Below are 22,755 nucleotides of genomic sequence, written 5' to 3' on the forward strand. Positions count from 1 at the left end.
CCCTCCAGCCTTCAAACAACTCTCCAGTTTCAACAAACACACCATCAGAAATAAACTTCCCATGGATCACCACACCAAACAGAAACAAACCACTTGGAAGTAACAAATGCAAAACTTGCCAATAAGTCTGCAGAGGCCCAAGAAATGCTGTCCATAACAGAAGCAAGACAACCGGTGAGGTGTACACTTACATTTCCCAGAACGTACCAAACATACCAAATGGCCTCATGGAAAAATCATGGATGAGACTAACAACCACTGCATAGATGAATTAAGATACATAAATAATCAGTAAAGGGGAATACTTCCAGCAGGTTAGTACTTCTTCAAAACTATAAACTTTCAGTCCTGATATTCCAAAGAGACCGACAAAGTATTTTCAAAAAATAACTCAGCAGACTAAACTTATAACTCAACCAGATATCAAACAACACAGACTGACTGCAACTATTTGTTTTATTACACTTCATAATTTTCTCTACATCCTCAACACTCTCCTCCTCCCTCCCCTGCGTCACATGCTTCATAGGTGATAAATATCTTTCTCTTTTTTCCACTCACTCTATCTTAAAACTTCTTCACTTGCTATCAACCTGCTATCCTTGCTCCACTGGAACCAACATTGTTTTCTCTCAAATGGTCTAACAGCACAATGATGAAGTTAAACTCTGACAAATGGGTTTCAAGCTATATTACATGGCTGCTTCTGTTTCCAAGCTACAAAATGACTTGTACCTAATAGCTTTCTGAGTTTTCTGCCATCCACATTTTGGTTAATATTAGCCCTCTTTGTACACTTAGCCTAGTTTAAAAGCACTATGTAACACCATAAACAAGGCACTGCAGAAGCAGTCTACTCTAATTTACAAAGCATGATATAAAATGATAAAAGTTTGTTATAAAACTCCTATCTCCGTACTGTTCTGGTGAAGTTCCCTCCCCTTGCCTGCAAAATGCAGACACAAAACCTTTCTTCCTCTTCTTTCTCTAACAAAACTGCAAGCACCATGAGGAACATACTACACTTGAGGATAAGGTGGTTTTCTTGCAGTAACTATCAATAAAATTAATTTCACTTTGATGGTTTCTTGCAGTAAGTTTCAATAAAATAAATTAGACTTTGATGGACCCACAAAATTTCCCACTTCATTAGACCTGAGATTACTTTTTTTTTTCTTTCAGGCTTAAATAAAAACTTACATCTTTTCCCAGGACTCTGAGTTCAAACTGTGTTTCCTTGAAATGAACTTTTGTAATTCTAGGCCTGTAATATTGGAAAAAAAGACAGACAGAATTTCATGAGTCTTTAATTTCATGCATAATAAAATATAAAGTTGTATATATTCACATACAAAGACAAAAAGAAATTAATAGGTAATTTTATTTTCAGGTATGCACCAGATATCAACAGAAAATTAGCAGTATTTAAACATTTCAGCATGAATATGGTAAGGGTGAACTATTTTTTTTCAATAATTGGTTTATCAAAGTATTAAAAATCTATATAATGTAGACAAAGATTAAGAATTCCAAGTATACTTTCTTTTATTGATACAGTTAACCTTTCAAATAGATATCACAATGATACATTTCCATACAACATTGTTACTGTTTTAGCAGAGACTGCATATTTAAATTATACATACCAGAAATATTTTCCTACTTGTTTTTTATTCTTGTAGACAACAACTCCTATGGGTGTTAATCCTAAAAAATACTCAGATTTGTTTTCACCCTGGAAAATAAAAATGTATGTCATCCATACAGTTGCAAGTTGTATCACTTTAGCAGTGAGGTCTAGTGAGGAAGTCTGCCTGATGACTGACTTGAACATATAGTTTCACTCCCTGTGCAAATGGGAAAATAGTACTTGATCTACTGATGAAAACTCCTGTATGGGAACTTGTAGGCATAGAGGCAAACAGGCAAGAAAGAATGGCAGTAAGGGAAAGAATAGGAGATTCCACAAGTCATGGTGAAAAACAAAAATAACTTTTTTTTTTTTTTTAAGGAATTACTTTCAGCTATTTGGCAAATGGCCAAAACTCAGAAACTAAACTCTTTATTCAGACATGAATGCAACAGACATCCTAACTTTCAGCTGATTTTCTGGCCTATTCTACTATAATATAACCTCACAGCTGCCTTCTCCCTGCTAAAATAGTGTCACCTGCATACTGCTACCAAGTGAAGTAGCTCCTCTGAGGGATACGGACCATGCTTTTGTTCAGAATGGGTAGCAACACACAAGGAACAGCCTCATGCATCATCTCCTCCAAAAGAAACTATTCCTGAGGTCAGTATGCAAGTCGCAAACCGTGTCCAGAGAGAACAGGGTGAAAACCCTGGCGCTGAGTGGCAGAAGGCCCCCGCCTCCCCATTTTATGGTCAGTAACCAAAATCAGATGCACCCTAAGCTTGAAATAGTGCAAACCTCAGTGCATGAGGTTAAAAGAAAGTCAGCTGCCAACACTTGTTCATCTGCCTACTTGAGGCAATGAGGAAGAGCCCTGCAAGCTCTAAACTAGCAGAGCATGAACCACAAAAAATACCAACTGTGCGACAGACAGACTGTAGAAAGTGTCCTTCTGCACAACTACTGATGTGAGAAAGCTCAAGCACTCCTGGCGAGCTCTGCTTGTGCTCCTCAGTGAGCTAACTGCTAAAGGCAAGTTTACTTTTAGTATGACCAAGCTAGGAAAAGAACTACATCTCTTCACGTGTGCAGCTTCAGTCTCAAATGAGGGCTTCTGATGCTGTTGCAATATAAATAGAAAAAATGATATTCATGAGTTAGACTTGGACATATTACAACTCACCCCTCATTACCCAGGCAGAGATCTCATTGCACAGCAAAAGCAAGCGACGAGAAAAAAAAAATTTCCAGGCTCTGCTAATTTAACACGATTTTGTTGGATCATGTTAAATCTTGTTCCAGTAACTCCCCCAGCTTTCTATGTGTGGGAGGGGCACACAGCATGGGATATGAATACAATTAAGCCACAGAGTACATTAAAAAATAATTCATATTGTGGGCTACACAATTTTCAGCAGGAAATACATACTTAATCTTCTGGTAGTATCTTGATTTCTTTATTTTCTTTCAAGTAATTTTACAAAGTACTGACATCTAACTCAGTGAACTATCCACATTACAACTCCCCATTTGAACTTCTGATTTTCTTTTATTCAAAAAACCTGCCACAAGTGCAATTATTCAAACAAGATAGAATGATGTTTCCACCAGGAGCACATAGCCTCCAGGTGATGACTTGGATCCAATCCCAACATACACGCTGTTTTACAAAAGAAGTGGAGGGTTTTGCTGAGGCAATATAGACAACTTGCAATGCTACATGATACAGCAGAGTAAAAGCTGGAAATGTACTCTGGATCTTTAGCAAAACCTTCACAAAGAATCCTGAAAAAGGCCAGACATGCTGCTGCTACCTTACCCTAGTTTTTGCAATGGTATTGAAGAGGTTTCAGGACACACTTGATGTTATTTACACAAGAATAACGTGCAAATTCTTGTGTCAAAGATAAAGGTCATAACCCTCTTCCATCTCTCCTGACACTTGCACTAATTAATTCTTATTTATCTGAACTGTTTTTTCCAGAGTATAACTGATTTGTCTTTTATAGGTGTAATACAATCACAGCCTTTCATCTGAAAACCATTAGGCTTCTGTATGTATGAATGACTGAATTGCCTCAGTCTGTAAATATGTCTTTCCTTTGCATTTCTTAAGTACAGTGTTTCCTTTCAAGTTATTCTGTGGCAACTAAACTATATAAATTTTCTCCCTGATACTACCACAAGAATTTTTTTTCATTGTTACCAAGTTTAAAATATTTAAAGAACACTTACATAAACAGGATGGAGATCCACTCCATACATTTCCAGGGATTTGGCCACCCCTAAGTAGTTCACTTCTGCCTCAGCGGGAACTTGACCCCTGTAAACAAAATTCTGTGTAAGAACTTTGCACTTTCAGTCAACATATTGAAATAGATCATATTAATACATACAGTCTGCTGGACAGGTATGCAACCCTTCCTAACATTTGTTTAGACTGTCATTATCCTTTCAGCATTGTACTTCTGCTCGCTCCAAGTAAGACTGGACAGTAGGCATAAACTTTTACTAAACTCTCTGCTGCAAGATCCCATTACATATATATGCTACGGTATATACAATGTACACCTAGTACAGTGGCTAATCTTTTCCCCGCTGTCACAAACATACTTGAGACATTCAATTTTTAGGGTTGAATATGCAAAATATTTTTTTTCCAATAACAACATGATTATTAATAAAGCAGGAATGGAATGATTGACTGGGGTACTATTTCCCCATAGCAGTGCTGAAGCTACAAAGGATTTCTGAAAGCAGGGTTCATGATTTCAGATAAAATATTCCTTTATTCATAAAATCTTGCCTACAGGAAGTCCCACCAACTGGTAATACCCAAGTCTGCCACTGTAAGAACAAAGTTTGGAGTCTGTCTCATGAGATTACCAGTTTCAAAGATCTAGCTTGCCTTACTATCTGCAAGTATCAATTCATCAGTTAAAAACTACCATCAGCTGCATGCTGGTAGGAAACAATAGGGGAAAACTGGTGGGGGAAAAAACTGGCTACTAGGAAAATATTTGACATCACTGATGAAGAATTTATTTTCAAAAAGAACAAAATGACTAAATAAATTCAAAGCCTTCAACAGACTTATCCTCAGAGTTTAATTTGTTCTTCCCTTAATAACTGCCATTGATAGAACAGCAAGACACTCTGTTGCAAGCCTGAAATAATTGAAGCTGCATTTTCATCTTCGCTCCTTTTTAATACTTCTGTGAAAGCTACTGGACTGTTACTGGGAAAGTACAGCACATCTTGTGAAAATACCAACTCAAAAAGATGCACCTGCTGCTTCACGCTGTGATTGGTCTCTTGGGGAAATACTTCACTGCATTTGCTACCTTTCAAATTCAAGGTGTGAAGCGGAGCTCAACATTTTGACTCAAGACCTGGATAAGTCCTGCAATATGCACATTCTCCCTTCTTGTCTCCCCATTCTCTACAGCCTAGCAGCTACCTTCCAGGTTTTCCCAACTTTGTTTATGCCCAATGAGGTAAAAAACACATCTAATGTGAAAGACGTGAAACAGCAGTGCTAGCATGAACGCAATACTATAGGTATTTAAAATACCTTCTTTGTATCTGGGAGATGGGCAGCTTCAGCCCATCTCATCCATGTAGCAGCATTGATACTGCTTCAGGTGTTAGTCTTTCTTTCCAAGGACTCCTGGAAAAGCAGCAGACCTGAAGCTTGTAAGACAAACCCCTTTCTTCAAGAGCTGGATTTCCCAGAAGATCTGTGATTCATCTCCATATGGAGAACGCTGGGTATTCAGCACATCAGCATTGTCACGTCTGACGTCTTTTATCCGCTTGTGCTATAAAAATTTACTCCACAGCTTGATTTTTTTAAATCTTGTTGGTAGGTCTCAGAAATGTAAGCAAAATGTTCACTGGAGCAGTACTGTCTTACTGAGTTTCCAGGCAGGCTAAATATCAGTCCTGAGCAAAGTGGATTACACCATTACCAAATTAGTGCTAGAATCCAACACCAATTTAAATACCGCTTACTGACCATACTTAGAAAAATGCCAATGTGCTTATCCCCCTATTCTCACCTGTCTCTGAAAGTACCAAAAGGCTCATACATCAAATAAGAGCGTGCACATGTATAAGTATTTTCACAATAATAAATAATTTATAAGAAAGTGTATTTTCAAAAATATTAAAGAAAGCAAAAATGTGAGCTGGATCTTCTGAAAGAAGCAGATAGAAGGCAGAGGAAGAAGTCGTCCCAAACACAGATGGAGAAGACAGAATGTGAAGGGGAGGGGGGAATGTCAGGGACTGAAACAATTCCCACCACTACAACGGGTAAGTGTTTCATCTTTACCGTGTATGAAAACACAAACTCTCCTCAGCATCATACAACCTGAGAATACAACCTAAAACTGAAACAGTCTTTGCAATTGGTAATGACAGTGAAGGCAATGTAACAGCCTGCTCCGCTCATTCAGATGGAAAAAGAGCACCTGAGTGCCACTGATGGCCCTAAACAACATTGAAAGCTACTCTCAAAGCTATCAGGGGCATTTTAGCTTTCCCCATGCCCCAATGACAGCATGTAATACCGATTCAAAATACACAAATAGCTGACTTGCCAAGTATCAGTTAGTCCCAGATCTGCTGCAGTGTGGAACAGGCAATGTCAGAGGGCCAATACAAGCTCTCCCATTTGCACTGAGGGATCGTATCCCTCCTCCAGCACCAGAGTGTCTGCTTCCTCACGTGCAAGCCCTGAAGCCACTGCTTGGTCGTCCAGATGTGCATGACAACATAAGGTCACCTCACCCTGCTATGTGACCTTGGGATTGCCAATCTGGTTTACAGATGGGACAACAATCACAGCAGGCAGACTGCAGAGACGTGATGCAGTCAGAAACTGCTCCCACCTGTGACTTCCCTCACCGTACTTGATTTAGAAACTTGGTCCAAAAACTGCATCCTGAGTGACTACCTGAATAGCTATTGTGCCGTGTAAAAAACGGAGAGATAACCCGCAACCGAAACCAGTTCATCTGGCCATAACTAGCAGGCACATGCAGTGCCACAGCTGTTGTGCAAAAAAACCCCATGCTTCCACGCTGGGCTCCAGGAAAGATAAAGAAGTTCTTCCAAACCATATCAGAAACCTGTCCCTAAAATGTCTCCGGCAGGTGAGATAATTTGGGATATACCCTTGGCCATTCTAGCTTCAAATTTCTTAACTAAAGAGACCGCTGTCACCTGTGCAGAAGTCAATGCTGGCAGAGCTGATGATGACAGGCTGAAGTAGCAAGGGGCACACCTTAATTTTCACTCTCTTTTCTGATGCTGCTAAATCCCTGATAACTAACTGCAGCCAAGCAGCAATAGTATCAGAGGTCTAGATCAATAAGCATATAAAAACAATAGAGTCAGTGTTAAGACAGTTATCACTCCTCTTCGCAACCACTGTTCTCCCAGCTTCTGAATTTCATCTTCAAGATTATAAACTTTTGGAGGCAAATGGGTCTTAATCTGATTTACTACACTAATGACTACAGAAACTTGAGAGGAATGAAGGTTGCTTAGTATCGGTGACCTGGTACATAACAATTCATCTCAAGTTTCATTTCTCAAACACAACATCTGTGATGCTGAACCAAACTAACTCTCTGTGACTCAGTTTCCAATCTCTGGAACAGAAGATACTTCATAAAAGGACCTGTAGTTCTCCATAATGCATCAATTACTGTAAGGCAGTCAGGTAACCACACAGAAATAATTATTGAACAACAGACCCTCTTCCCTGCAAGAGAAAGCTCAGGTCAATGTGGCAACTGGCACAGACTCCAATTACAGGAGAACTTTTCAAGAACAGCAGTGTCTCTGAGTTAATACCTATTTTCATTAAACAAGGCACAAATAACACTAACGTGCAAAACTACAGGCAAGAAATTACTTAACCTTCATCCAGACTGTGGCTTAATTATAGCAAGAGAATCAAGAAATCTAGATCTACATACAAGATGGCTAGCTCTGATTATCTCTACATTACTTTGACAAAGGGTATGATGAACATACTCATAAAATGTTTCTTACTGCTCTCATCTTAATAAATGGTTATATCACAATTGCACCTAACTTGGATTTGTCAGAACAAGCTTCTTTACACTTACCAGGAACTGAACTTGGAGATAAGCAAGTAAATGTTTATTTTGGCTTTATGTACAGTTGAACTTCTGGCATATGTTTTATTTTCAAAACCAATTTCACTTTTTGCATTTTTGAAGGCACTGTGGTCTAATATTTGGAACAGCAAGTCAGGAAGCCAATCTCTGACTTGCAGTGCTTTCACACAGTGACTGGCAGTTTGGCCTCTGTTACTCATACACCAAGAGTACTTCAGTCTAAAACTAATCTCACTGAAAGTATTTCATACATAGAAGGCCATTTCTAAAAATGAGTAAGTGGGAGAAAAAGTGGCTCTGAATTGCTGGGGATCTTTTTATATTTTGTACGCTTAGAGACAGTGTAGAGTTAAACCTCCTCTTTAAGAAGACTACTTACACAGCTGCTGCAAATGCATCTAGTATTTCAGCTATATTCACACAACATCACTTTCTCTCTGCCTTCTTTACTGGAGATCATGTTCCTTGCTCCAACTTCCCTAAGAGATTGCTATGTTTCTCCTCTCTATGTTGCTGCTGTTGCTCCCCTCTCAAGCACTGACAGAACCGATGGGGCCAGAGGTTACTAGTTCTTATCTTGTTCTGCTTATCTGTTGGGCACCCCAGTCCATCTCCTGGTTGCCCCTATTGCAGTTTTGCTTACCACTCCATTGACAAGTAATCAAAGGAAAGCATTGTATGCACAAATTGCAGTCTGACAGAAAATCAGCTGACTCCCAAAGCAGCATCTTGGGATCCACTGTCAGGCAGAGATTATCCAGAATGTCAATGATAGTACAACTCACATGTTTTGTGTCCAAGGTGATTGTTATTCCAACAACTGGAAGACAGAGAATTGAAGTTTTGCAGTCTCTATTATAAAAATGAATCTGTCTTTTCCAAATTTTACAAAGGTTAAGTTGGGACTGCATGTACCTCCCAGGTCTGTTGAAATACGTGTTTCAGATCTCTGCAGTTCTCCTTTGTCCTGTCTGCAGTGCGCCTAATATTCTCCTTCTGCAATCTCTTCAACGGTTCCCCCTGCCTCATGTTATAACTCTAGCTTATTCCCACCTTCTCAGCTCCTTCTTGTACATAATAAATGTTATTGGGTACAGTTTTAAGGCCTCTGAACTTCTGCAGTGCCTTGTTCAGTTTAAAGCAAAATTATTTTGAGGCCCACCAGATACCCTGTGTTCCCACTGCTTTAAGGTCATACACACAGTTTTGGAACCTGGTTTTTGTCCAGAAACCAGCACTTTGAATGCCTGGTGCTGCCTGAAGACTCTGTTTCTATCTATCTAAGTTGTGCTTTTTTTCTTACCATTTGTATGTTCTTCCTTACAGTGGAATCCTTTATATTGGCCACTGCCAGTATGTTTTATGTAAGACATGTTGGTTAATAAAATTAAAGGACTTTATGCTTGTACAACCAAACTGTCTCTTTAATTCATGTAGCTGTTTCAACTGAGATTATCACTTAAACCATGGGCATGCAAACGGCTTTCCTGGTACCTCCTGCAATGTGAGCTACTTCCACAAAGGTTCATGCAGGTTGCTACAAGCACTCCTTCATTACCCTAGCTGAGGATCTGGCAAGAAAATAGAGGCTTCATTGTACCAAGAGCTGTACATTATTAGATTAAAAGTGGTTTTGTCCTAACAGTTCATTTGAATACACAGGGCCGTACGAAAAAAGAAATTTATTATCCCCATTTTACAGACAGTTGACTGAGGCATGGGCATAATAAGCAATTTGTCCAAAATTATGCAGGAAATCTGTCCTGGAACAGGGAATTGAACTCACAGATTTTTATTTCATTCTTTTTAACTACAAAACTAAGAGGAAACAGGAGCACTATTAAGACTGCTGTTTCTGAAACACCCATACCTAGGTCTGACAGACATTGTATTTCTAGTTATTGTCCTACTCTGTTCCTAAAAGAACAACTCCAATTACATAAAATGTTTTCTGTTTCTGAGGGACATAACTGGGTGCCCTGTGTTCTTTTCTCGGGTGTAGAGACCTCCACCCTGCACCACAAGCTGCTCCTTTACCCACCTACGAAGTATTTCCATATCTGATGTTACCTGCCAAGTTCCCAACAGTACTGAGTTCTTACATCAGAGTTTTGTGTATCCGTTCTATGGCATCCTCCAGCTCTTCCTTCTGGTCTGGAACAAAGCGGTACTCCGAGACGTAACCTGCAGTGTGCTTATAGGGGTCATAGTCCCCCAGCTCAGCTAGAGGACACAAGAAGAAAAGAAAGGTCACCAATTTTCAACACTTTCCATTAACCAAAAAATACGTTATATAATACACCTATTGATGCCAAGCCACCTCTTTTCAACTGTCAATTTACCATACAGCCAGTTAAAAAACCCAAAGACAGTACGAAACTGTTCCTGTTAGCACACATAAAACCAAGAAAAACTGTCTTCAGTCATTTTAAAAGAGAAATGGAAGGTTCAAAGAGCTAGAGGCTTTGACAGAAAATCCACCACTTCTGCAGGACTAGATATAATTTTGTCCAAGCCAGCAAAGTTGAAATTTGATGACGTATTATTTGGTAGCATGTGTAAAACAAATGTAGAAGAGAAGTCTAGTTTTTCAGTATCAATGGCCTCACAATAAGCTGTGATATTACAGACAGAACTGATCCATATTCTTCCTGGGACTCTGAACATAAATGTCAGTGTGGGAATGCGAATGGAGACAAATATCCTGAGACACTTAGAGGTATGCCCTTCTAAGGGTAAGCGTCATTTCTTGTGAGGAAACACAGGACTTCATTTTCAATAAAGAATTGATATAGTTCCTGAACATTAAATTCACTTTCAAAATCAAAATATTTTTAAAAGAATTTTCATAAAGAAAATAACATAATGAATAGCCAACATAATTTTCTTTCAAACAACCTTGAATTTGCATATATTAGTCATATCAGTTTACACATTGCAATGCAATTATACAATAATATGCACCTTGGCCAGAACTCACTTCTGCTGATCTTAACTATAATTGTATCTATCTCAGAAACTCTGCAAAAGTTAGTATTTCAATTTTTTAATAACCCTAGGTAAAATCTGCATAGACTGGGCTTCTCTGAGCAAAGCTTCACAGAAGGTTTCTATCCAATGACCACTAAGCCAAAAACATAGCCAGAAGGAGTCTTCAAGAGCCAAGAAGAATAAGACTCATCTAATAACTCATGTTTCTTTCCAGAATTTAATGATGTTTCTAGAATAAGACAGTGATCTGCTCAGTAGAGATGCTGAGCAATTTCTCTAGAAAATCTCCATAAAAACAATGTGATTCTTGCCCATAGCAGGAGTTAGAACAGGAACTACTACAACAGCAACAACTTCAGCATTCCCAAGAGGAAAATCAGTATATTCTGCAAACTGTGCCATGGCTACTGATTTTTCCACCATCACCACTATAATAGTCTGCAGTCTTCGACCACAAAAGGAGAAAAACGACTCATGTGCTAAGGACAGGATCTGCCTGCAGACTAAAGATGACACCCAGGCACAACCTGACCGGTGAAAGCAGGGCCCATGGCTGGAGCAGGACATGGGTAGAGGACTCAATGAGAACACGCGGACCCAGCTACTTCTCCGGATCTCAGCAGCTGCTAGCTCCACCGGGAGAGACACCACTGATACCATTACAGAAGCAGAGCTTCTCAGCCATTACTGAATTCCCACAAATGCACTTCATCTGAGATTAGAAAAGCAAAAAGCACCGTCTGGCACATGATCCTTGGAACGGTGGTTGACCTGAGTGCTGATGCTTTGGTTTCATATTTTCAGTGTCTGACACAGACATTTCTCAGGTGTCTTAATGCACTTTAAACAACTGCAGGCCCTAAATAAAAGGACAAATCTTTTTACAGAGCCCATGGGAATGTATGCTTGCTGGTGCTAAGACAACTTTAACCCACTGTATGTAACCTTTGCCATGCTTTAACTCTCCTCTCTCACGTGAGCTTGCTCATAGTTTTCCAATAGAATATCTGAGATTAGAATCACAGAAATAGGATTTTATACGAAAACAACAGCTGCCCATACTCCAACCACCCTACAAAATGACTAAAGGACAAGAATTTATTCTTTCTACTCATTTCTCATAATACAATTAAGATGTTACCATCATTACATATTTTCCTGCTTCATACCTGCAGTATTTTTTCAGAGAAGGCATGTCTGCCAATAAAGCGAAACGTGCATTGCAGTTTTTCACAGTATAACATGTCACATTTCTTAGATGCCAAAATGAAGTTGAAAATAATTGTACAAAAATAAAAAATGCCTGAAATTTTAACTTTTCAGAAACACATATAACACACCATGAAATTCTGTAGAATGCCCACTCCCATTTCATACACAAATCATTCTGCCTTGTTATTCTAAAATGGCATTGAAAGCAGGACTATTTTTTATCTTGTAGTGTTTTTATTTTTTTATGTTGTATTAAGTGTTGTTGAGTCACACTTGGAACACCAATAACACAAATAATCTTTGCTTAGTACATATTACTCATGAGAAATCTAAATTTAACATAGAACAAATTACAGATACAGGTCCCAGCATGGCTCATCACAAGATGTTTGGTCACCAATTGTGGTTGAATACAGAGCTTGAGCTGTACTGTGAAAGGAATAACTAACTGGTAGACAGACAGCTCCTTTCTAATTGATTGCTAGTTCTATGAAGTATGCAGGATGTAACATCCACTTCTGAAAAGCTAACTACTGATGGGTGAATGCAGACAGAATTAAAATTCTTCACTTCAGGTCAAAACACATCCTCCTTCTTCAAGCATAGGTGCATTCATATTGACATAACGTAATTTTTGAAAGAATCTTGTATTTGACAGACTTTGTTGGCTAAAAGCTGCCAATAGCCCATCAAATGTCTAAACCTCCCGATGAGGTTCTTCTCATACTCTATATGCAATCCAGAGTAAATCATAAAGTCTTAAGAACATGATAAGATATTCCTCAGCAAGGGAAAGGGTGTTTGGGAGAGTCTTCAGACTGACTTCTCAGTTTCTTCTTTACATTAACTTTTGTATTGCTTCTATATTATCTATTCAGAATGGTCATCTATTTACAGTTCTTTAGCTGAAATCAGTCATATTAGTTTTGTTCTGTTTTGAAATGGATGCATAAAGTGTTAGTGCTAAGTCTTCAGTCGCCACTTAATAATGCAGGACTAAAAGAAATAAGCTCTCAGTTGGCCAGAAGAACTTACATTGAATTACATATGCTCCCAGCTGTGCTGCAGTGTTGACTGGACAAGGCAAACGGCCCTGTAAAACATCTTGCTTGACCTGCAAGAAAAACTGATACCTAAAACACAGAGAGAAAACAAAGTTGTTATTTCAGTATCGAGTCTGATGCACCAAGCAATGTTTCTTCATATTCCAGTTCACTGAAGACATACCACATACCATAACTACGTCACAGTCAAAAACTGTATTCCTCGCTGAATGACTTTTCCCTTATTGACCCTTGAATTGAAGTAACAACTAAGATTAATCTAGTGAAAGATCTAGGTAGGGGAGCACTCTGTAGTTTTCCCATCTGCTTATATCATGCAGATAAAGTTAATTTTCCCCCTAAAAATGTGATTTCCCTCTTTCGACTTTCATAGAGCAGTCAGAAAGTGGAGAACAGGGCTAGGAATCAGAAAAATTGAAAAAGAAACCTATCAAAGGCTGAAGTTTAACTTGATCAGTGGGTCAATGTAAGGCAGAACTGTGTATTGGATACTTCTTTACTCAAAGGTTTCTTCTCCACACACCAGAGTATCAACTCTAGAGCAGAAAGCAGATTTGACGGAGTCCATACACCCATGAAAAAGAGGGATGGGCATACCATCAGCAGCTAACTGTATTTGTCATAGCATAGGGTACTCTCCTTCTTGGAATAGAGACAGCAGGGGTAAAAATGTAATTTTTAAAGTCATAACGTGCTTCTACACTTGATGAAGCATTTACTGAGACCACTTACAGTGAAACAATATGCACTAAACAGATGGAAAAATAAACACAAGAAAACAAGCCATCATACAAAGGATCTGCTTGGTTTTGCAACTCCCCATACTCATTTACAGGAAATCTTTTAAATGCTGTTTGGATTTTGTCTGGTTTTATTACAACAGATTTATGCAGTTTCACATCATCCTAAGTCAATTTCTTGCATCAAGTTCATACAAAAGGTAACAATACAGAGAAGGTAACTTTTTAAAGAAAAAAATGGTCATCCATACAAACACATAGCTTTTTCATTATTCACTAATTCAACTTCTTCTACATAGAGCCATTCAGCTACACTGCAAATAATTTATTCTGTGTTAGTACAAGTTACTTATGAAAGCACCTTGGAATGATCTGTAAGTTCAAAGTGCATTTACACGGATTTCAGGGAAGTTCACGAACTGCAGGTTACATGACAGCTGATCCACAAATCGTTTAAGATCCAATCAAATTTACTAGACTTTATGAACCCAAATGAGCCTCTGAATAAGGATACCAGTGTCTTTCCAGTTAATGATCCCCCAGAATTTGTGCTGTGACAGGTATTATAGTAGGAAATGTCCATCCTTAAAAAAATGGCTAATATTCTCCACCTTAAAGGACCAGGACACTGCATAAGAATTTTCTGGGAATGTCATAGGCAACACAAAGCACATACACTCAGTGTTTCTGCATTCTAAGCAAAACCTCAGTACCGCTTCTAGTTTACGCTTGCCAGTCCTACCTAGCCAAATCGTCTCTGTATGAATGATGATAATGACAAAAATGATTTTACATCCACTGTGGAGTACACAGTATACACAGGTTCTTTTTAACGTGAAAAGCATTACTGATATGCACTTGTCTTTCTGTTAGCACTTCTCCATCTCTGCAGCACAGAGTTTCATACCAGGTGATGCTACAAATGTCTCTTCCACATAGCAGGTATCTATATTTCCGCATTCTCATAGTGTAGTCTCAAAATAAAGCAGGATAGGAAGCTGCAAAAAACACCCCCTCCCTGCAAAAAAGTCAGAGCCAACTGTAAAGTGCTTAAGTGACTCGTATAAAGTGAACAATCTCAATTCCCGCTGAAGCCACCAAGATCCTCGCAAAACCAGCCTTTTGTCCAAACTTGTAGCTAAAGCCCTCTCATCTTGTACACTGTCAAGTTTGTCATGCATATATAATAGCACTTAAGTGCTAGTTTGCTCTAGCAAACTCATCCAGCGAATGTTAATATGAATCACCGCAGTGTTAGCTTTTGCCTACAAGCTAGATAGGTTTTTCTGTGAAGCAATTACAAATTTGACAGGTTTTCATTATTTGCAAATAGTAATCAGGTAACACACAGATCATCAACATCTAATAACAACAGACTCTGGTCTCATATCCATTAAAATAACAAACACATGCTCCAAAGAAACACGTTGGTTAACACAAAACAATTAACACATCAGTGGAGTTACATACTTTGGCAGAAAATTACTACTATAAAGAAAAATAGGGCCTTTAATCCCTCCTAAGCAGAAGGAGGTTTTATTATTATTACATTTTTTTCTGAATAGGTATACCTTCCTTCCAAGGTTTGCTCAGAAATTTTGAGGACATTTGACTATTCAATGTGTTTTCTTGAAGACTGTTGATACAAGCATATCGCTTTCTTATGCCCTCCCTCTGTACCATCTAAGGTGCAAATTCTGCATGACCAAAGACTGCAGACACGAACAGAGGCTTACTAATTATACTAAAATGCTTTTTGACTAGATTCACACACCTGATCAGCAGTGCAAATCACTGACTGACCTTATCACAACACAAAGAGAAACCGTTTTTGAAAATTTAGTCCCTGTCATTTCCCAGAGAGAAATCCACCCTGCCTCCCAGGTAGCAATCTCAACAGATTCAGTGGCCGAAGCTCCCTTCCCAGGGCCATCTGTCTTCCCCTGTGAGCAGGGTTGAAAGTGCTTCTGGAAAAGTTCAGGAAAACTGCATCAAACCTTCACAGTACAGGGGCATCACACTGCAGCCAGCTTATGCTGTTTTACCTGCAAAGTCACAGTGTTTATTATTTTTACCAGGCCAGCCTCAATCTTGTTACACTGGAGAGTTCCGCTCCTGCTGTGCCAGTATGGAAACAAAAGAATTTTCTCACTCTTGTACAAGAAAAATATTCTGCCTGTGCTGCAACAACTGCCACCTTTGATTAACGAAAATTAAAAACCCTGCATGCATTTTAATGAATTCTCATGTGTCATATTCCTAGGACATCAAAAGAAATATTTTGGCATTTATTAATGCAAGCCAGCACACTAATTTTGTCCGCCTACCCATCCAAATTCTCAAATTTCCTTTTGAACCTAAAACTAATTGTCTGAGACCTTTCATAAGTAAAGCAAACAGAAAACCCTGTGTGTGAGAGTTCAAGCAAGCATGTGTGCGTACATCACCATGTGCATGCATGTGCATGTGTTAGTGTGTGCATCCTCATATTTTGTAGAAGCCAAGCTTAGTTCAAAGAACCAAAACCATGGAATTCTTCAACTTCCTTCACATATTTTTAGAAAGACCAAAAGAAATCCTCTTGAAAAACAGTTCTGGAATTTAAGCTATGGCCAATAAAGAAGAAAATTCCCTGTATTTATATTTGGTATCCAAGTAAATTCTAAACTTGATTATAGCACAATATAAATGCAGATGTGACAATGCATTCCTTAAAAAAAAACACAGAAATGTACATCAAGTCTCTTCGGTTTTTGATGCACCAGAGAGCACCTTTTCATCTTGGGCTTCTACATAGTTGTCTATACCAACCATTGTAAAGCTAGTCACAATTCTCTTCCTACGAATACATGTTCAAGCAAAAAAGTTCAGTTGTTCAAGCAAAAAAACCCAACCCAGCCACACCACAACAATATGTACCTGGCAGGAACAGATTACTACCCTTAAATCAACAAATTACACTTATTGAATACTGTACCTTGTTATTTCTTCTTTAAGTTTACATGGATCCTCTGCATAGAACTTAATGCCAAAATACAGAGTGTATGGTGGTCCAGCTGAGGGGAAAAAATATTTGGTGCTAAAGTTAGTTCTCATGAACTGTTAATTGTTAGGAAATGTTACTAGTTGACTACAAAACAGCTACTAAGAAGCCTATCTTAGTATTTTATGAAACTGGAAAGTTTCATAAAAAATCTTACATCCACACAGCAAATCCATACATCTACACTCATTACACAAGGGAAAAAAAAAGGGGTTTTATTATTTTTCTAGTCATGTGTTTATTTATTCAGAGCTTGTCTGTCTACTTGGAGTTTTTGCTTACTTTGAAGATTTAACTTTAGATTTCATTGCTAACTTACTAGTTCTCCAAGATTTTTTTTTTTTTACTGCTTGATTTTGACTTTTAGATACTTTTTCCACTGAATTTTTTTTGAAAAATGTAATTGTGCATGAAATGTGATTCCCTGTCATAACTAGTAGTACTGAATACTAATCCCCTCCACACTTCCAAATATCTTATGGAGCAACTTTAATTATGTACCACTTTAATAAAGAAATATTTGGAAAAGGTTTTCTCATTCACCGCTTTTAAATGTTACTCTCCTGAAAAATTCAGTCAACTCAGTACTGAAGTTCTTACAGCTGCATTTATTCCATGCATGCTCCACTTCTACATCTTTTTATAGGTCTTCAAATTCTTAAGTAAAATAATCCTATCCTGTTCTTTAATTATAATAAAAATAACATCTTGCATCTGTGATATCTGAAGAGTGATAGTAACAGCAGACTAACTATTATCAGTAAGAGGCACTACTTTTACTTTCAGAAGCAAAAATGAATCTAAGTTGGTTGTGGTATGGTACAGTATGATAGACGTATCACCATTACTATAAAATGAATTATATGTTAAGAATAGCATCATTTATTATTCTAAAATAAAACATAAGCCCAGAGAAATCTTGGACAATAATGACACAAATATTTGGAAAACAATGGTATGTTCAAGCTATGTATGAAATTTTGATACACCTATGAACTGCAGTAATAAACTTCTTCAAGAACTCTCAATCTGTTGTGACTAGAATATAAATGTAGTACAGGCTGTATATATGGAACATTGCATCTGTTACTTCATCTTCAGATACATTCTTTTAAGTTCAAATTAAATACATACTGTTTATCAATTCTTTATGTTCAGCAAGGGTCTTTGCAGGATCCAGCCAGTACTGTGAAAGAGATAATTATGGAAATTAGTCACTTAACAGGAAAATTGATACAGAACAATTGCAATTCTGTCTTTATTCATATATTGATATTTATTAGCAGACTGACACACTTCAGTCTGCTAATGATAAACTTGTGCCAGCTTCTGATCAGAGAAACACTGTCTGTACAAGTCTAATGTTGCATATCTTCTCTGGGAGTAGGGGGTCTTCCTAAAACGAAATCTATTTGGTAAGAGCCACCACACCTCAAGCTCGTGACAAGATGGCTCTACAGAATTATCATACTAAGTACCCACTGGTGTCCCTCTGATCTGCTATAGTAAGTATATGGATGTGGAACCTTGCTATTTTCTTCATGGGAGATTAATCGAAGCAGGGTAACTCTAAATAACAGCAGCAACAAAGCATGAAAGACAGGACCTACAAGGAAAGAATGAAGGGGCTTGACTTGTTTTCTGAAAAACAAAAGACTGTAGGGGGGAAATAGGCATAACAGCATTCTTCCAACACCTGAGAAATTGCTGTGAGAACAGAGCAATCTATTTTTCTTCATGTCCACCAGGTATGAAGAAATTGGCTTAACTAGAAGCAACGAAGAATTAATTTTGACTTTCAGAAACAGCTTCTAGTAGCAGGGGGAGAGGATGACTGGAAATCAGCACCAAGGGAGGGAGGGCACAGACTCTTCCACCGGATGGTTTACGGAACTAGTTGTACAAATGTGTCACAAATGATCAAGGTACACTCAGTACACCACAGAAGGATGAACTGTTTCATGGGTTCCCATACCATTTGATCAACAGATAATCTGCAGTCTAATTTCTCACTAATTATGCTGCCCTGCCTTTATCAAACTTCTAATAAAAGTTATCCTGGTGTTACTGCTGACCACAGACCAGCTGTGTACTTGGCATTATGGCTACACAGGTCACCAGCATCCTGCTCTTGTAATCCCTCCAGCTACTTTCTTCCTTAGCTTGACATTTCTATGATTCAGTTTTGGAAGAAACTGCAGGGGCAGCGGCCAAGACCATTCTTGTCTTCCTTTTTTTCAGTCCTCTTCCCTCACACACAGATTTTTTGGACCAGTTGAGATTGGCACTCCCTCTTAAAACACAGGAAACAAAAAAGCTGCACAACACAGCTGCTAGAAAGAGCAAATTAAGGCATATTGAATGTACTCCACGTGTACCCTGAGGAACTACATAGACTAATGAACAAAGACACTCCTTACCCGCATCCCTGAACTAAACCTATATAGAGAATAAGAATAAAATGATTAATCAAAAAATCTCCCCCTTCTATCCAGAGAATTTATCTGGACTAAAAAAAATTCCCTATTAGAAGGAGTAGCATAAAGAAGGGAGGGAAAAACATTACAAAGCATTTGAGTGGAAAATCTCAAGCAAGTAATTCCATAAGTGGTTGTAAACAACTATCATTATTTTGACAAAACATGAAAACTACTCCCATTAGCTGCCGATCCAGCTGCAATAGAAACAGCAGTATGCCTTGTTCTTGGCCATTGCTATTTCAAGTCCTGGAATGTTTGTTACGAAAATTTCCCAAATTTTGAAGGAAAAAAAAAAATTCAGTACATGCTTGTATTGAATATATCCAATAGCTATTCAAATATAAACCCTCTTAACCTCAACAGAAGGTGGGAAAGAAAGAAAAACTTGCCACGCTTGTTCAAACATCCTATTAGAACTCCAAATCAGCAATAATCTGAGCTAGCACAATAGGCTGATACAGAGATTTAACAGGCATCAGACAGCAAAAAGGCAAAAAGACTCTGCAGTGCACATTCTGGCTATGCATTTGTGATCAGAATGTGGTCTGACCTCTTCTCAAAACTGGCACTGCAGTATGAACAACACACTGTCAAGCTAACTTGCTTATCATTGACACCTTTGTGCTACTCTGCAAGAGATCAAAACTATCCTGTTTCAAAATCAGTTCAAAATCTATCATGGAATAACTCAGTCATCAAGTTCTCCTGAAATGAACTGAAATCAGCTTCAAGATATATTGCCTTGTAATCCTCCTTGCAGCTTAGCTTTACATGTATAGGCAGATTGATTATTTGTAAAAAAAAAAAAAAAAAAAGGGATATTGATGGATCATCATTCAAATTTGCAAGTTGAGCACAGAATGGTTACAGATTTCTGGTTGTTTCTGCAACCTGAACTCCACCACCTCTTGTGTCCATGTGATTCACTAGCTGCCATGAGAGAAACCAGGATTCGGCCAAGTAATTAAAGACCACATGGACACATGTAGACAATACAATCAAATCAGAGTTGCATTAGAACGCTTAATTCTTGCTAGGCTGTACTTGACTGGCAAGTCAAATTATATTCTTTGTATGGTCTTCTGAAGGCAATTTCCAAGCTTGGGGAGTAGAGAGCAAAATTCAGAGGGGAAACTGCAAGTTCAGATTCAGAGGGAATCTGAAGAGAGGAGAGGGAACAAGTCTGGTTATTTGTATCGCTAAACATTTCCTTTCCTTCCCCCAAACTGAGCTGGCAGGAGGAACTGCACTCTCAGCCCTCATCCCTGTAAGACAGACTGCTGCTACTTGTACTAGTGAAAATAAGTGTCAGCTGGCACGAGGAAATATGCTCTTCTACCACAGGCCTTCAAGATCCGTGTGCTGCACAGGTGAAGTTAAACACTTCAGCTCAGACTGGTTTACTGCTGGGACACAGAGTGGTGGGGAAGAGGCAAGACTCTCACCTGTGTTCTCATTTCTCCAGTAAGAATTTAGCATTGTGGCAATGCCACAAACCCACGCTTAAAATCACTGTGTAGCTATTTATTATTTCAAAGGCTGCCAAAATTTTCCTGAAGAATGCCAGGAATGGGGGGAGAAGAGGGAAATCTCTAACATTTTATGTGTAAGCCAAAGATGAATGGAATTTCATGGATAATGAAAAGGCATTTTTCAAGCCAACGTTAGACAACAAAGATGAGAACATTTACAAAACCAAGAACCCCAGCAACAGAGCCCTCTAAGCATACATACACATGTATACACAATAATGTGTATTAGATACCTGTTCAATGCTTGCACATACATATAAATAGTGTTGGGTATAGTTACAGTTTTGAGCTCACATGTTAAAGTGCCAAGAGAAATGGAACAAAAAAGCAGAGTGGCTTACTAATCCAATGCACTTGCACAGCAGGTGCTGACAACAAACCCTGCATTCATGAATGCCAAAGTAGCTCCAACAAGCAGCCTCACTCTTTTTATCTGTTTGGTACCCAGCGTGCCACTTCTCAGTGATTTCCCACCTGTATCTCTCCTGCACAGACAGCAAGGGTTATCTGACTTATAAACAGCTCACCACTACTGCAAAGAGGTAGAAGGCCCAGCATATACCCATCCAACCGCAGGGGATCAATTTTGTGAATCTGAAAGGGGAACTTAACATTTACAGAAGAAATGGGAAAAATATAATGATTTCTAAATAGTCCTAATCAATGCAACTATTCAATCACTAAAGTGATGGCTACTAGTTTACTAACTGTTATTTACAAAGACCATATAGTATTCATTTAATTTAATAATTTATTTACTACAACTGATCATAAATGTACAATGTTATTAAAGAAAATGATGACCTTTTAACTTTTAGATAGAAATTATAAAAATATGTTTTAAGTACAGCATATCTAAGAATAGATGGGCTCTATTGTCCTTCGTACTTTTACAAACTTGGCCCCCATACGAGCCAGATGTGTAAGCAGTATGCATCCAGGCACCATGCACTATTTCATATTTAGCCCTTTCAAATGACTGCAAACATTTTTCCACAAATCTGGAATCTTCATTCCTTGTATCTGCACAGGGTTAAACCTGGGTCAAATTCCATGAAGCTGCTTGAAACAAAATATTAACTAGGTTGAAATGTTTGCTGTGGTATCAATCAATGAAGTGTCTGGTGGAGAAAAATCTATCAACTTCAAACTAAATCCTGGACTGTCTTCATTACAGTCTTACAAAGCTGTACCCATCATGTCACACACGACAGTTTTTGTTCTCGTTTACAACAGGAAAAAACAAAACTTTCAAGAGAAAACCCAGTAGTTTTCAATTATAATCTGAAATCACCAAGATTTTTCCACAAGCTAAGACAACACTAACAATTAGAATTATTTTGTCAGATTTTTCTGCAAATGTTCAGTGTAAAGAATCTAAATTTGCTAAGTTCAAGACATCCTTATTATATAAGAAATGTATAAATCATCAGACAATTCTTACATGCAAATATGTATTTAATACTTCTGTCTTTATGAGAATCTGAAGTTATGTTGATTATATTTAATATTAGATCAGCAATGTGAGTATCCTGTTGATCCTGCTACACTCTAACAGCTTACTCTTACCACCTTTAACTCACCTGACCATCAGCTTTGTCTAGGTTGTTTTAATCCATTAACAGTCTTCTAAAATTTCTAGCTTCTAATCAATATTATCAGTCTCTGTTTTCTTTCCGCTGGCTATGCCATCTATTTTAACAAGCAGAACATGCCTTTTTCTTACCAGACAATTTAGTGTACCGTGCTTGTGGGCAAATGTCAAATCCATACAAAAACAAAAATCCATACAAAAACAAAATACAAACTAAGTACAGTTCATCTGTTTTTCTAAGATCTTGAGATCAAAGTACACACTACATTATATGACAGTAATTCCCTTCAGAACAGACAATTTTTATT

The 22,755-nt window shown here is 38.1% G+C and overlaps 1 protein-coding gene across 1 annotated transcript in view; it reads right to left on the reverse strand.

Moving 5' to 3' along the window:
* EPB41L4A (erythrocyte membrane protein band 4.1 like 4A) overlaps window positions 1-22,755 on the reverse strand; it is a 134,344-nt gene that overhangs the window by 53,144 nt on the left and 58,445 nt on the right. Inside the window, exons 3-9 of the mRNA XM_010563454.1 lie at window positions 17,976-18,027; window positions 16,776-16,854; window positions 13,030-13,127; window positions 9,894-10,014; window positions 3,872-3,959; window positions 1,647-1,735; window positions 1,201-1,264 (exon numbers count right to left, since the gene is read on the reverse strand). Coding sequence (XP_010561756.1) covers window positions 1,201-1,264; window positions 1,647-1,735; window positions 3,872-3,959; window positions 9,894-10,014; window positions 13,030-13,127; window positions 16,776-16,854; window positions 17,976-18,027 — 591 coding nt within the window. The remainder of the gene's footprint in view (window positions 1-1,200; window positions 1,265-1,646; window positions 1,736-3,871; window positions 3,960-9,893; window positions 10,015-13,029; window positions 13,128-16,775; window positions 16,855-17,975; window positions 18,028-22,755) is intronic.

Source organism: Haliaeetus leucocephalus, unplaced genomic scaffold (assembly GCF_000737465.1).
Source record: "Haliaeetus leucocephalus isolate CR32 unplaced genomic scaffold, Haliaeetus_leucocephalus-4.0 Scaffold167, whole genome shotgun sequence".
In the NCBI taxonomy this organism is placed as follows: Eukaryota; Metazoa; Chordata; class Aves; order Accipitriformes; family Accipitridae; genus Haliaeetus; species Haliaeetus leucocephalus.